This window comes from Ascaphus truei, chromosome 2 (genome assembly GCF_040206685.1).
Source record: "Ascaphus truei isolate aAscTru1 chromosome 2, aAscTru1.hap1, whole genome shotgun sequence".
Classification (NCBI taxonomy): Eukaryota; Metazoa; Chordata; class Amphibia; order Anura; family Ascaphidae; genus Ascaphus; species Ascaphus truei.
In genome coordinates this window covers 65,276,112-65,289,223 of record NC_134484.1, presented here as the reverse complement: position 1 = coordinate 65,289,223, position 13,112 = coordinate 65,276,112, and the positions used below count along the sequence as shown (strand labels likewise).

At 47.9% G+C, this 13,112-nt stretch overlaps 1 protein-coding gene across 2 annotated transcripts in view; it reads left to right on the top strand.

Annotated features, from left to right (window-relative positions):
• Positions 1-13,112, top strand: part of VPS13B (vacuolar protein sorting 13 homolog B) — a 1,123,013-nt gene that overhangs the window by 1,055,954 nt on the left and 53,947 nt on the right. For both annotated transcript variants that reach the window (XM_075582636.1, XM_075582637.1), the window contains exon 50: positions 10,917-11,105. In XM_075582636.1, coding sequence (XP_075438751.1) covers positions 10,917-11,105 — 189 coding nt within the window. The remainder of the gene's footprint in view (positions 1-10,916; positions 11,106-13,112) is intronic.

The window sequence follows — 13,112 nt, the reverse complement described above, 5'->3', positions numbered from 1 at the left end:
CAGGAGGTAATAACATTGTATAGGTCTAGTTGAGTTTGGATGGTCGCCTACGGTATTTCTCTGAAAATTAGATTTTTCAGGAAACATGCACAGAAACGTGGAAATTGAGGGCAGACACAAGCCATATAAACGACATAACCCGCCAGTTTCCCCTGGTACAAGTACAAAGTGCACATGAGGAGAGACAAAATGAAGTTCTGTACCTCCTATAAGTCCTTTGAAAATGATCACATCCGGCAACATACTTATTTATCATTGTAAACAGGAAAGCCTTTGACCCTTTTTAGGGGTTTCTCCCTACTTCATGTACTTGAAAGTGGCATACAGTTCTGCCTTCCAACAAACAGCACCAAATAAAAGAAAAGCTTTCTTAGGCCTGGGACATGGTACAACAGACCTCGCTGAGCCGTGTGAAGCAGATGAACTTACCCCCTGCATCTGTAATCAGCGCGGCTTTAGGAGCTGCTTCCGCATGCGTGCGGAGACGTGTGTAATTGCAGGAGACAGACAGGTTTTAATTTTTGCCCCTGAGGGAAGCGGAGTGCCCGTCATGTGACTGCCAAAAGCCAATGGCAGTCCCTGACGTTGGCGCGGTGACGTGGCGCGCTAGCCCCACCTCCCGCATCGCCTCTCGCCTGGCTCCCACACGGCTTACACAAGCGCGCACGCTGACGCTCATGCAGGGACACAAAAAAGCTCCTGCTTGAGCAGGAGAGCATGAGCGTCAGCGCTGCTCAGCGCTCTTCTTTTCACCATGTCCGAGGCCTTACGTTTGACACAACTGAGCTCCAAAAAATGGTTCTGTACATCAAAACACACTTTCTTTGCTCCAAAGTTGCCTTGATACATAGCACTCCCCTTATGTGTGAGTAACACGGGTTAGTGCACTGTACTTCCAATTGCCATCTCTAGTGTTAGTCTCTCAGCCACTTACAGCATCTGAAATGGACGGATTAGGCAGCTCTGCTGGTCTAAAAATGATTGGTTTCTGCCTAGCTAAGCAGGATTATGTTCTCCCACAATTACTCGTAGGGCCACTCATTTCCTCCAGCAGAGCTTGGTGAACAGATGTGCTTGATTGTTTCCCTTTTTATTGTTACTAGTGAGCTATTACTTCTGTATCACACACAGCACTGATATTTTTTAGTTGCCTATCTACTTGTGCTCAGACAACAATTCCTGTGCATCTCTTCTGGCAACACCGTTGTCTCTGTGGTCAAGAGATCTCCTGCAGTTCAAGCAGGAGGCTTTTCTACCTGTCTGATTAGCCAGGTGGAGACTGGTGAATTGTCTCTAGCTGCAATTAACCAGCTCCCTGCTGTATTCCTCAGACCAATACAGACTTTCTATTGAAGCCCTTTTAAACAGGAGTTAAGGCCCTATAGAGTAGAAAGCAAAACAGAAATAAAAAGGCTCTCACAATAACAGTAGGAGGGAGTAGGAGGTATGACACCTTTTAGTGGACCAACAAGTAGTTGATTTGTTACAAGCTTTCCAACCTCTCAGGGTCCTGTGACACATGACACAGATGAAGGACCCTGAGAGGTTTGAGAGCTTGTAACACATCAATTACTTGTTGGTACTATAAGAGGTATCGTACCACCTACTCCCTCTCCCTCCTTTGTTACTACATGGATGAAAGGACCAAGACGGCTACCCACCCTTCTTCGCAATAACAGCAGGTATCTTACCATGGGTGCATGTTGCTCCAATTAAGAAGAAATTTAGTATCAAAGATGACAGCAAATACCAATCGCACTTGTGAGCACATTAACATGTCTCAGAAAGGTCTGCAGCCCTGCTTTTCACCATTATCTCTTGGCATACAGTGTTTCCCACGGCAGCCAGGAATTCTGGGAAAAGACATGCCAATGAGCACACAGTGACACCTTTTGCTTCAAAGAGGAAGAAGATCCAATCGCCCTCCACATAGCACATTTATTATAGAGCAAAAGTTATCAGCGTTTCGGCCCCCCTATCAAATCTTTGTCAAGAACCTAAACTGACACGGAGCAGCTGCAAATCCTTCCCCCCCTATTTTCTCGGTGTAAAACGTGGCTGCCAACTCTTTTTAAAGAAAGTCATGAGTTTGCTGTCTCTTGCATAAACAATTTCATGAAGTCATTCTAAAAAGTAAAAGCAGGTTGCCGATTATCTGTAAGACATCGTTCTTTTTCTGTGGTTTTCTGGAAAACATGTTTTTTTTCTTGCAGCATAACGCCTTTAAAAGTGATTGTTGTTTTACGATTTTTAATTATTTAAAAATAAATTGTATTGAAGCAGGGGTTTTCCATTGCTGAACTCCATTAATTTCAGCCTCGCGGGGCCCCCTGCTTCTCAAAATCCTTACCTCGGAAGGGGGTGCCGATATCCCCTGCAAGTTTAAAGCTCCCGCGTCACGTGGGCCAATAGGAAGCCGCGCCGAATTATGTCACAGCTTCCGATTGGCAAGAAGGGTGCGGGAGCTTTGCAATATCGCCATTACATGACAACGGCTAGCCGAGCGGCGTGGCTACTGGCACCCACTACAAAGGTTAGTATCTCCGGAAGCAGGGGTCTCTGGAGCTGAAATGAATGGGGTTCAGCTCCAGAGACCCCCTGCTTCAATCCTATGCAGGGAAAAAAATCACACAAAAAATAGCCCACTTGGATTGCCGCTTTGTGTCTTTAACCGGTTGCTGAAAAAGGCCTTGTTGCGGATTTCTGACTTGGAGCATCTGTTGTACTTCACATGCTACCAAATGAGTGGATTCTTAATCTCTAGGTCACATAGCTTTGTATGCTCCTTAACCCTTCACTGCTGCAAGGGCCTTCCTGAAAGGAAGAGGTCATAGGTGCCTTTCCGCTCACTCAACAACATTTGGCTAAATTGCTGACTTTGTTTTACCTGATTCAAGCATTGCATGTACAGCCTAAAACCCACTGACATTTTCACCTATGAAGGTACAATTCCACTTACTTGGTCCTTTTCATATTATTATTATTATTAGTAATAGTAGTATTAGTAGTAGTATTATCATTTTAGAAATTACTTTTACTTTATACCCTTTTTATCCACGTCACAGTTTTTTTTTAATGATTGCTCTTTTTAGATCATTGTGATTTTATAATTCAGTCCTGATTACGGTAACTTTGATACTGCGGCTGCATTATTTTCTCTGGGCTCAAGCCACATAGATCTCTTTAAACAAGGCTCATAACATGCTGTTAACTAAAACTGTAACGGACAGTATTTTCTCTAAGGTTAATGCGTATACTCAAGCTAATTATATGCAAATACAACGGCCGTTCTATATTTCTTTCGCACAGCCTTAAAGTCAGCTAATTTGTAGCATGATGTTGTGTTACCTGCCAATAACCTAATGTTATGTCTTGGCGTTACTCCGATGAAGATGCACGGGTAGGCTTAACATGACGTTAAGTTAACATCGCGTTGAGCGATTTAACAGAGCTGTGTGCATCTGGTCCTAATTTAGGTATAAACCCGGGATTAGCAGTATGTATATTAAATCATTTGATACTTGTTGTCATGCCTTAATAACCTTGTATAAAACTATTAACAAACTGTATTGAATAGCAGACAATGTGTAACATAGCCAAGTGCTGTTCTGTTTGCCTTAAAAGTATGCGGAAGTGGGACTTTATAGCTATATAGGATTGAAAAGGTTAGCTAACTAACATATAATGTATTTGCAGCTATGTTGTAAAACAGATAAGAATGCACCCTCAAGAACAAAAAAAAAATACACATCTGTGCGTGTGTTTGCGTGTGTGCGTGCGTGCGTGCGTGCGTGCGCGCGCATCTGTAACTAAGCAATATTTAAAAAAAATAAAAACATCTTTGTTTACAAATGAAGGGGAATTAAAGTTATACAGAAGGTAGTGGTACTCAGTATCACCTAGTTTCAGCAAGTCACAGGATATATATTATGTGCTACTGCTTGAGAAATGACACTTTACTACAATTCTTCTAATTTCTAATACCCGCTTACAGTGGCAGAACATGCTGCATTCGTTTACATTAAACAATGTAATTACAGGTTTGAAGCAGTGGGTCTCCGGAGCTGAACTGTGTTAACTGTGTTAATTTCCACTCCATGGACCCCCTACTACCAGAGATACTTACCTCTGTAGGTGCTACCGGTATCCCTCTGAAGTTTAAATGTCCCAGTCACGCTGGCCAATAGGAAGCCACAACGGATGATGTAATGGCTTCCTATTGTCTCATGGGACATTTAAAGCCGCCATTATGTTAGGCGCACAGTTTTTTTTTTACTGCAGCGATACCGACACCGCAACAGAGGTAAGTATCTTTATCTTTGGAAGCAGGGGGTCCCAGGAGCACAAATGATCACAGTTCTGCTCCGGAGACCCCCTACTTCAATCCTGTAATGTAAAAATCATTTCAACGCAATGCAGCCCGTTCTGCTGCTTTAAGTTCTGTAACCACAAGCCAAATCTGTTCATTTTATAGTGACTATAAACTGAAAATACATTGCAGACAGTACACAAACACAGTAAAACTCATAGCAAATAACATTCTAAGGTAGTTAGTAACAAAATAAGCGGAATAGTATATTGAAACTTAACAATTTATGGCATCGCATAAAGGACATTTGAAAGTAGGATTTTGTGAATTTGGGACAGATTTAGCCGATGCCATAAAGATTAGAGATGGGCAAAACCGGGTGTGTGAAATCAGATCCTACCAGGACCTTACATTTCAAAACCATTGTTTTTTAGAACCAACACCAAACCCCAAAACATATTTAGAACCAGAACGCCATGCAAAGTGCCCATCTCTAGGTCAGGGGTGAGCAAACTTTTTATGCCGAGCCCCCCTTTTCATCCATGAAATTTCTCGGGCCCCCCCTGCCTGATGTAATCAAAATCACATGACGTCAGTGCATGTGCAGTGCATGACGTCAGTGCGAACCTGCTTTGTAACGCCCCCGCCACGCGTCTACAAAAAAAGTATTTATAGCACAAATTACATAACTTAAAAATAAATATTATAATATTTGTCTAATAGCGTTCCCATTTCTGCTGTATTATTAATCTCTCTCTTCCCGCCACATTAGAACACCTCAGGACCTCTCTAACCTCTTCCAGTCTCTCCCTGTATTTCTCACTCCCCCTCCAGTCCCTCTCTATTCCTCCCCTCAGTGTCTCCCCCTCCCTCCACTCTCTTTCCCTCCCCCCTGTGTGTCTCTCTCTCTTTCTCCCTCCCCCTAGTGTCTCCCTCCCTCCATTGTCTCTCACTCTCCTTCCAGCCATTGCCTCTCCCTCCCCCCAGTGTCTCTCTTGCACTCTCCAACCAGCTATTGTTTCTCCCTCCACCCGGTGTCTCTCTCACACTCTCCCTCCAGCCATTGTGTGTCTCTCTCCCTCCTGCCAGTGTCTCCCTCCCTCCCACCAATGTCTCTCTCATCCCCATCCCCATGTAGCTCTTTCACCCCCCCTCCCCATGTCACACTCACTCTCACCCCCCTCCCCATCTCACACTCACCCCCTCATGTCACTCACACCCTCCCCATGCCTCAGTCTCACACTCACTCCCCATGTCCCAGTCTCACACTCACTCCCCCATGTCCCAGTCTCACTCTCCCACCCCCCCCATGTCCCAGTCTCACTCCCCCCCCATGTCCCAATCTCACTCCCCCCCCCATGTCCCAGTCTCACTCCCCCCCCCATGTCCCAGTCTCACTCCCCCCACATGTCCCAGTCCCCCCCCCACATGTCCCAGTCCCCCCCCCATGTCCCAGTCTCACTCCCGCCCCATGTCCTAGTCTCACTCCCCCCCATGTCCCAGTCTCACTCCCCCCCCATGTCCCAGTCTCACTCCCCCCCCCATATCCCAGTCTCACTCCCCACCCCATGTCCCAGTCTCACTCCCCACCCCATGTCCCAGTCTCACTCCCCCCCCATGTCCCAGTCTCACTCCCCCCCCATGTCCCAGTCTCACTCCCCCCACATGTCCCAGTCCCCCCCCACATGTCCCAGTCCCCCCCCCATGTCCTAGTCTCACTCCTCCCCATGTCCCAGTCTCACTCCCCCCCCATGTCCCAGTCTCACTCCCCCCCATGTCCCAGTCTCACTCCCCCCCCCCCCCATGTCCCAGTCTCACTCCCCACCCCATGTCCCAGTCTCACTCCCCCCCATGTCCCAGTCTCACTCCCCCCCCCATGTCCCAGTCTCACTCCCCCCCCCATGTCCCAGTCTCACTCCCCCCCCCCCATGTCCCAGTCTCACTCCCCCCCCATGTCCCAGTCTCACTCCCCCCCTATGTCCCAGTCCCCCCCCCACATGTCCCAGTCCCCCCCCCATGTCCTAGTCTCACTCCTCCCCATGTCCCAGTCTCACTCCCCCCCCATGTCCCAGTCTCACTCCCCCCCATGTCCCAGTCTCACTCCCCCCCCCCATGTCCCAGTCTCACTCCCCCCCCCCCATGTCCCAGTCTCACTCCCCACCCCATGTCCCCAGTCTCACTCCCCCCCATGTCCCAGTCTCACTCCCCCCCCCATGTCCCAGTCTCACTCCCCCCCCCCATGTCCCAGTCTCACTCCCCCCCCATGTCCCAGTCTCACTCCCCCCCCATGTCCCAGTCTCACTCCCCCCCATGTCCCTGTCTCACTCCCCCCCCATGTCCCTGTCTCACTCCCCCCCCATGTCCCAGTCTCACTCCCCCCCATGTGCCAGTCTCACTCCCCCCCCATGTGCCAGTCTCACTCCCCCCCATGTGCCAGTCTCTCTCCCCCCCCCATGTGCCAGTCTCACCCCCCCCCCCGCCCATGTCCCAGTCTCACTCCCCCCCCCATGTCCCAGTCTCACTCCCCCCCCCATGTCCCAGTCTCACTCCCCCCCCCATGTCCCAGTCTCACTCCCCCCCCATGTCCCAGTCTCACTCCCCCCCATGTCCCTGTCTCACTCCCCCCCCCATGTCCCAGTCTCACTCCCCCCCCCATGTCCCAGTCTCACTCCCCCCACATGTCCCAGTCCCCCCCCACATGTCCCAGTCCCCCCCCCAATGTCCCAGTCTCACTCCCGCCCCATGTCCTAGTCTCACTCCCCCCCATGTCCCAGTCTCACTCCCCCCCCATGTCCCAGTCTCACTCCCCCCCCCATATCCCAGTCTCACTCCCCACCCCATGTCCCAGTCTCACTCCCCACCCCATGTCCAGTCTCACTCCCCCCCCATGTCCCAGTCTCACTCCCCCCCCATGTCCCAGTCTCACTCCCCCCACATGTCCCAGTCCCCCCCCACATGTCCCAGTCCCCCCCCCCATGTCCTAGTCTCACTCCTCCCCATGTCCCAGTCTCACTCCCCCCCCATGTCCCAGTCTCACTCCCCCCCATGTCCCAGTCTCACTCCCCCCCCCCCCCATGTCCCAGTCTCACTCCCCACCCCATGTCCCAGTCTCACTCCCCCCCATGTCCCAGTCTCACTCCCCCCCCCATGTCCCAGTCTCACTCCCCCCCCCATGTCCCAGTCTCACTCCCCCCCCCCATGTCCCAGTCTCACTCCCCCCCCCATGTCCCAGTCTCACTCCCCCCCTATGTCCCAGTCCCCCCCCCACATGTCCCAGTCCCCCCCCCATGTCCTAGTCTCACTCTCCCCATGTCCCAGTCTCACTCCCCCCCCATGTCCCAGTCTCACTCCCCCCCATGTCCCAGTCTCACTCCCCCCCCCCATGTCCCAGTCTCACTCCCCCCCCCCCATGTCCCAGTCTCACTCCCCACCCCATGTCCCAGTCTCACTCCCCCCCATGTCCCAGTCTCACTCCCCCCCCCCATGTCCCAGTCTCACTCCCCCCCCCCATGTCCCAGTCTCACTCCCCCCCCATGTCCCAGTCTCACTCCCCCCCATGTCCCAGTCTCACTCCCCCCCCATGTCCCTGTCTCACTCCCCCCCCATGTCCCTGTCTCACTCCCCCCCCCATGTCCCAGTCTCACTCCCCCCCATGTGCCAGTCTCACTCCCCCCCCATGTGCCAGTCTCACTCCCCCCCATGTGCCAGTCTCTCTCCCCCCCCATGTGCCAGTCTCACCCCCCCCCCCCGCCCATGTCCCAGTCTCACTCCCCCCCCCATGTCCCAGTCTCACTCCCCCCCCCATGTCCCAGTCTCACTCCCCCCCCCATGTCCCAGTCTCACTCCCCCCCCCATGTCCCAGTCTCACTCCCCCCCATGTCCCTGTCTCACTCCCCCCCCATGTCCCAGTCTCACTCCCCCCCATGTGCCAGTCTCACTCCCCCCCCATGTGCCAGTCTCACTCCCCCCCATGTGCCAGTCTCACTCCCCCCCATGTCCCAGTCTCACTCCCCCCCATGTCCCAGTCTCACTCCCCCCATGTCCCAGTCTCACTCCCCCCCCATGTCCCAGTCTCACTCCCCCCCCATGTCCCAGTCTCACCCCCCCCATGTCCCAGTCTCACCTCCCCCATGTCCCAGTCTCACTCCCCCCATGTGCCAGTCTCACTCCCCCCATGTCCCAGTCTCACTACCCCATGTCCCCAGTCTCACTCACCCCATGTCCCAGTCTCACTCCCCCCATGTGCCAGTCTCACTCACCCCCTCTCCCCATGTCGCTGATGCAGGAAGCAACGAGATGCTGCTGTGTACTGTAGCACAGCGCCGCACAGCGCCACCTAATGGCCAAAAGAAAAATTGCAGCTGCAGACGGCTTTTTTCCCTCTGCTCCTGGCAAAATCGCCGCTGCTTCCTGCGCCCCCCCTAAACAATCTTGCGCGCCCCCCAGTTTGCGCACCGCTGCTCTAGGTGTTTCTCGCCCTATCGTTTTAATTTTTGAATTAAACTGAACGTTTTTCCGTTTTATTATTTTTGTTTCCTAAATAGTTGTTGTTTATTTTTATACATCCTTTCAAGCATTTTCCATGCTTAATTATGCTATTTTAGCATTCCCCCCCCCCCCCCATATATTTTGAGTTTCTTTCCATCCAAATGGAAAACCAAACAAATCAAGTTTTGGCAAAACCCAGAACCAAACAAAAACACGTACATTTCTAGAACCAAAACCATGTCCGAAGCCAAAACACAAACATTTTTAAGTAGCAAAAGCCAAACCACGAGTAAAAGTCCCCACCCTTACTAAAGATGTACGCCTGTACTCTGGTGTCGCTCCACACTTGCATCATAGGTTGTTTGTTTTTTTTCTCCTTTTATTGAAGAAGTTATACTTCAAGGTTTATGTTATTTGGAAGGGTCTTCTTTCTTTTGGAACTCTACAAGTCTGCCCTTTTCTTCCTGTTTCTGTGTAAAACATCAAGGTCCAAAGATTAGGAGAGGGGTCAAGTGGTTTGCACTGTTTCAGAAGAAGCAAAAGCCAGAGCAGTAAGCAGTACATCGCTATGCACCTCCGCCCTTCCCGTGTCATAGCAAATTATATCACATCATAAATCAAAGATAACTACCCCAGGACTCCAGAGAAGAAGATAAGATGTAGGAAGCCCTGGTTCATTACAGTTTTAGTACTTATCTTAACATGTACTTATCATAACATCTTAACTGAGCAATCCACACTAACTAACCCCAATTATATTTTACCGGATGGTAACCAGGGGGTCCTCCAGAGCTAAACTGAGATATTTTCAGCTGCAGGGCCCCCCAGTTCTTGAGATACTTACCGGTGAAGTTGGCTGTCCAATACGAAGCCACAACCGATGATGTTGTGATTCCCTGTGGCCTGCGCCATTTTGTTTCCCCTGGAGGGAGATTTGAACCTGGTAACATCACCAATAAGTATCTAGGATTGCCGGAGCTGTAAAAAAAAAAAAATTTAAATCCTAGTAGCGGAATGGCTTCTTTTTATAGGACTACATTTTGTAACCTTATTAACTGAAAGGGTCGGCAGTGTTTTACCTGTCATACCCCACAGGTAGAGCATGTATCTAATTTTTGTACAAATTGACTTTACCTGGCTTTATTTGTTGTTGCTCAAATCACGTATTCCATAGTGAGATCCTGCTGCCGTTTTCTGAAATGGATTTAAAAATACCTCAAATATTTAGAAATATTAATGCAAAAAAAAAATGTTTCAATTGAGGCTTCAATAACTTTGCTGCAGGCAGATAAATAAGGTGTGGACCCCTCCAGGACATATGGGGTTAACCTTTTTACAGCCTCACAAAATAATATAGAAAAAGCTTCGTTTTACAGATTAATCTTTCCTGAGAAGCTCATGCTAACGGGAAAACCATACACAAAAATTGCTGCATGTGTGGCTCTGAGCAGTAGTTATAATTTAGACGACTGATTATACAGCTAGTGTGGAAAGACCAAAATAGACAAGGTTAGAGACGTCAATGTGGAAAATACCAATGCTCGTCCTTGGGAGGTCATGTTAGCGAGGCCTTGCAGACCCTGCTGAACAGTCTTTCCAGTATACTGTGTGAGGGACTGAATGCTATATGAAAAGCTAGGACGTTTTTTTTTTCTTTTAAAGTCTGTTTTCTGTATCTGTCTGTCCAGTTGCTGCTTTTCATCACATTTCGACAACACGCTTCAGCAACTGAATTTGTGTTCTTTTAGTAGGAAGCCCTGGTTCATTACAGTTTTAGTTCTCAGCTGCGGTATTGAGGCCTAGAAGCTGCCTACCAACGAGTTTTCGATGCCCTGCTCTGTTTCACTGACAGACCTGATTTTGAATGCGTAAGCAGGGTAGACATAGAGCCAACATGAAACAATATACCTATTTTTTATATTTGGAAAAGTGCATGTTTTTTTTTCCAAGATGTTGCTTTGAAAAAAGTGTGTGTTTTTTTGTATATACAGACATCTTTAAGAAGGTGAAGTCATCAGTGATGGAAAACTCCCAGGAACTCTGCTATTGAAGAAAATGAACAGCTAGAAAGCTAGCAGAGACCCAAGTGTTATATGAAAGTTGTATTTGTATTTTTCAGGAAGCCTTTCAAATTGGAATATACTGGGCCAACACAAATACAGTGCACAAGTCTGTTGCGGTCAGATTGGTCCATGACATGACATCTCCAAAGTGGAAGGACGGTGATAATGGTGAAGTGGTAACGTTGGATGAGGAAGGATTTGTGGATGCCAACATCAAACTGGGTGCCTTCCCTGCACATCAGAAGGTCGGGGCAATAATGATGCTGTATAAATGAAATTGTTCTTAGTTTAATGCAGTGCAGATGCAGCACATAGGGAGTAATATTATATCTCACTTTTTACATTTTCCTCCTAAAGCAAAATTCACGATGGTGTGTGTGGTCAATGCGTTTTTGTGACACATGGAGTCCAATTATAACAAATAAACTAAAACAAGAACACCAGTTCCACAACCCATACTCATGGGCAACTCTATGTTATGGCTTGCTCTTAATGGATATACATTTTATATATAACTTGTATTGGATGATACAAAGGTGATGCATGTAGTCCAGACGGTGGGACTTTTATTTTGGAATAAAATTGTTGAATCCCTTTTTCATTTTGGAGAGTAGGGGACCTAAATAAGATCTCTGAAATGTACTGGAAGTCCGTGCACCAGGGGAAGAGGCGGTGGTAAAAGGAAGGAAGTAGAGATGAGACCCACATCTGAAGTTATTGATCATGTTTGGTTACATGAAACACGTTGCTATCAAAATAATTATTACTATGCACTAATGACTATGTACAATACTGACTACGTTGTACAAACACAGTGACAGAATTTTTTTTTTGCCAAATGGAGAATGTTTACACAGTCAGTTTTATATTTCTGTTCACATGGCACAATATACCTAAAATGTAACTCATTCATTCAGTTTATTATTCAAATACAAATCAAATCAGTGTAATGATGTAATAAAGTATCTCGTTCCTTGTATTGGCAAGAACTAACATGCAGAGATCTATCATGTTAGAGACACACTAGCAGAAATCATTAATTGGACATTTGGACTTTATAAACCCAATTAAATATAATTATGGTCAATATGAAAATTTACATTCAAATACTGCAAATTAACCGGTGCTTTAAAATAACCCAGACTGTACCACCCTTCAGCTGACACAGTGTATATGGTTTTTTTTATAGTTGGACCCCCAATACCATTGCTTGATCAGTTTCTTTCATTGTATTACCTCCACTGCCTTAAAGACTGGCTTATGTTATTTTTAATTTGTAATAATAAGTAGCAGATGAGAAAAGTCTGATTATTATAACAACAACGAAGTTACATTGGCATTTAAATATACAAAAGAATACCAATAAATTCTATAATAGCAAATTAAGATATGGTATTACATATACACATTACACTACATTATACACAATGGGTACATACATACATAGATTGTATTTCAGTGTAGAACCTATGTATGTGAGCCATAGATTACTAAAGATATGCAAACTCTCCCTCCCAAATTTGCTGAGGCACGTCAGGTGTGTTCACAGGTATCTCTCCACATGTTGCATAGATGTTTTTTGGGGAGGTATAGAGGACAATAGGTACTTTACTCCTTAGGACTGACTCCTCCCTCTTCCTTCATGCACCTTCCCTCTCTCCTCCTCTCCAACTTCCCTCCCTCTTCCTCAATGCACCTTTCCTCTCTCTCTCTTTTAGGCAGCGGCGTTTGCCGAGTTTAGTTTCTGCAATTTAAATTGTCCCGTCCCCGCTCACGCGGTGCGCTCGTGCGTGAGCACGCACGCTCTCCCAAGCTTGGCGCTTGGGGAGACAAAAAAAAAGAGAGTTTGAAGCGCGCTCAACAAGCCCCCAATGCCCCCAAACGCGCGCTTGCAAAATAGCCAGGACACTTGACGCTTGGAGAGCTGGTGACATCACCGCTCTCAAGCATGAGCGCAGACAGTGCCAGCGGGGCCGCAGCCTATCTTCCCTCTCTCTTCTCCTCTTACTTTCCTTTCTCCTCCTCTTACTTCCCTCTCTCTCCTCCTCTAACTTCCCTCTCTCTCCTCTAACTTCCCTCTCTCTCTTTTCCTCCTCTTACTTCCCTCTCTTTCTCCTCTCTTCCTCCTCTTACTTCCCTCTCTCTCTCTCTCCTCTCTTCCTCCTCTTACTTCCCTCTCTCCTCCTCTCGACCTCAACTCTAAAATCCATATTTCAGGGTAGCTTCTCTCCTGCCAAGCAAATGCACTACAA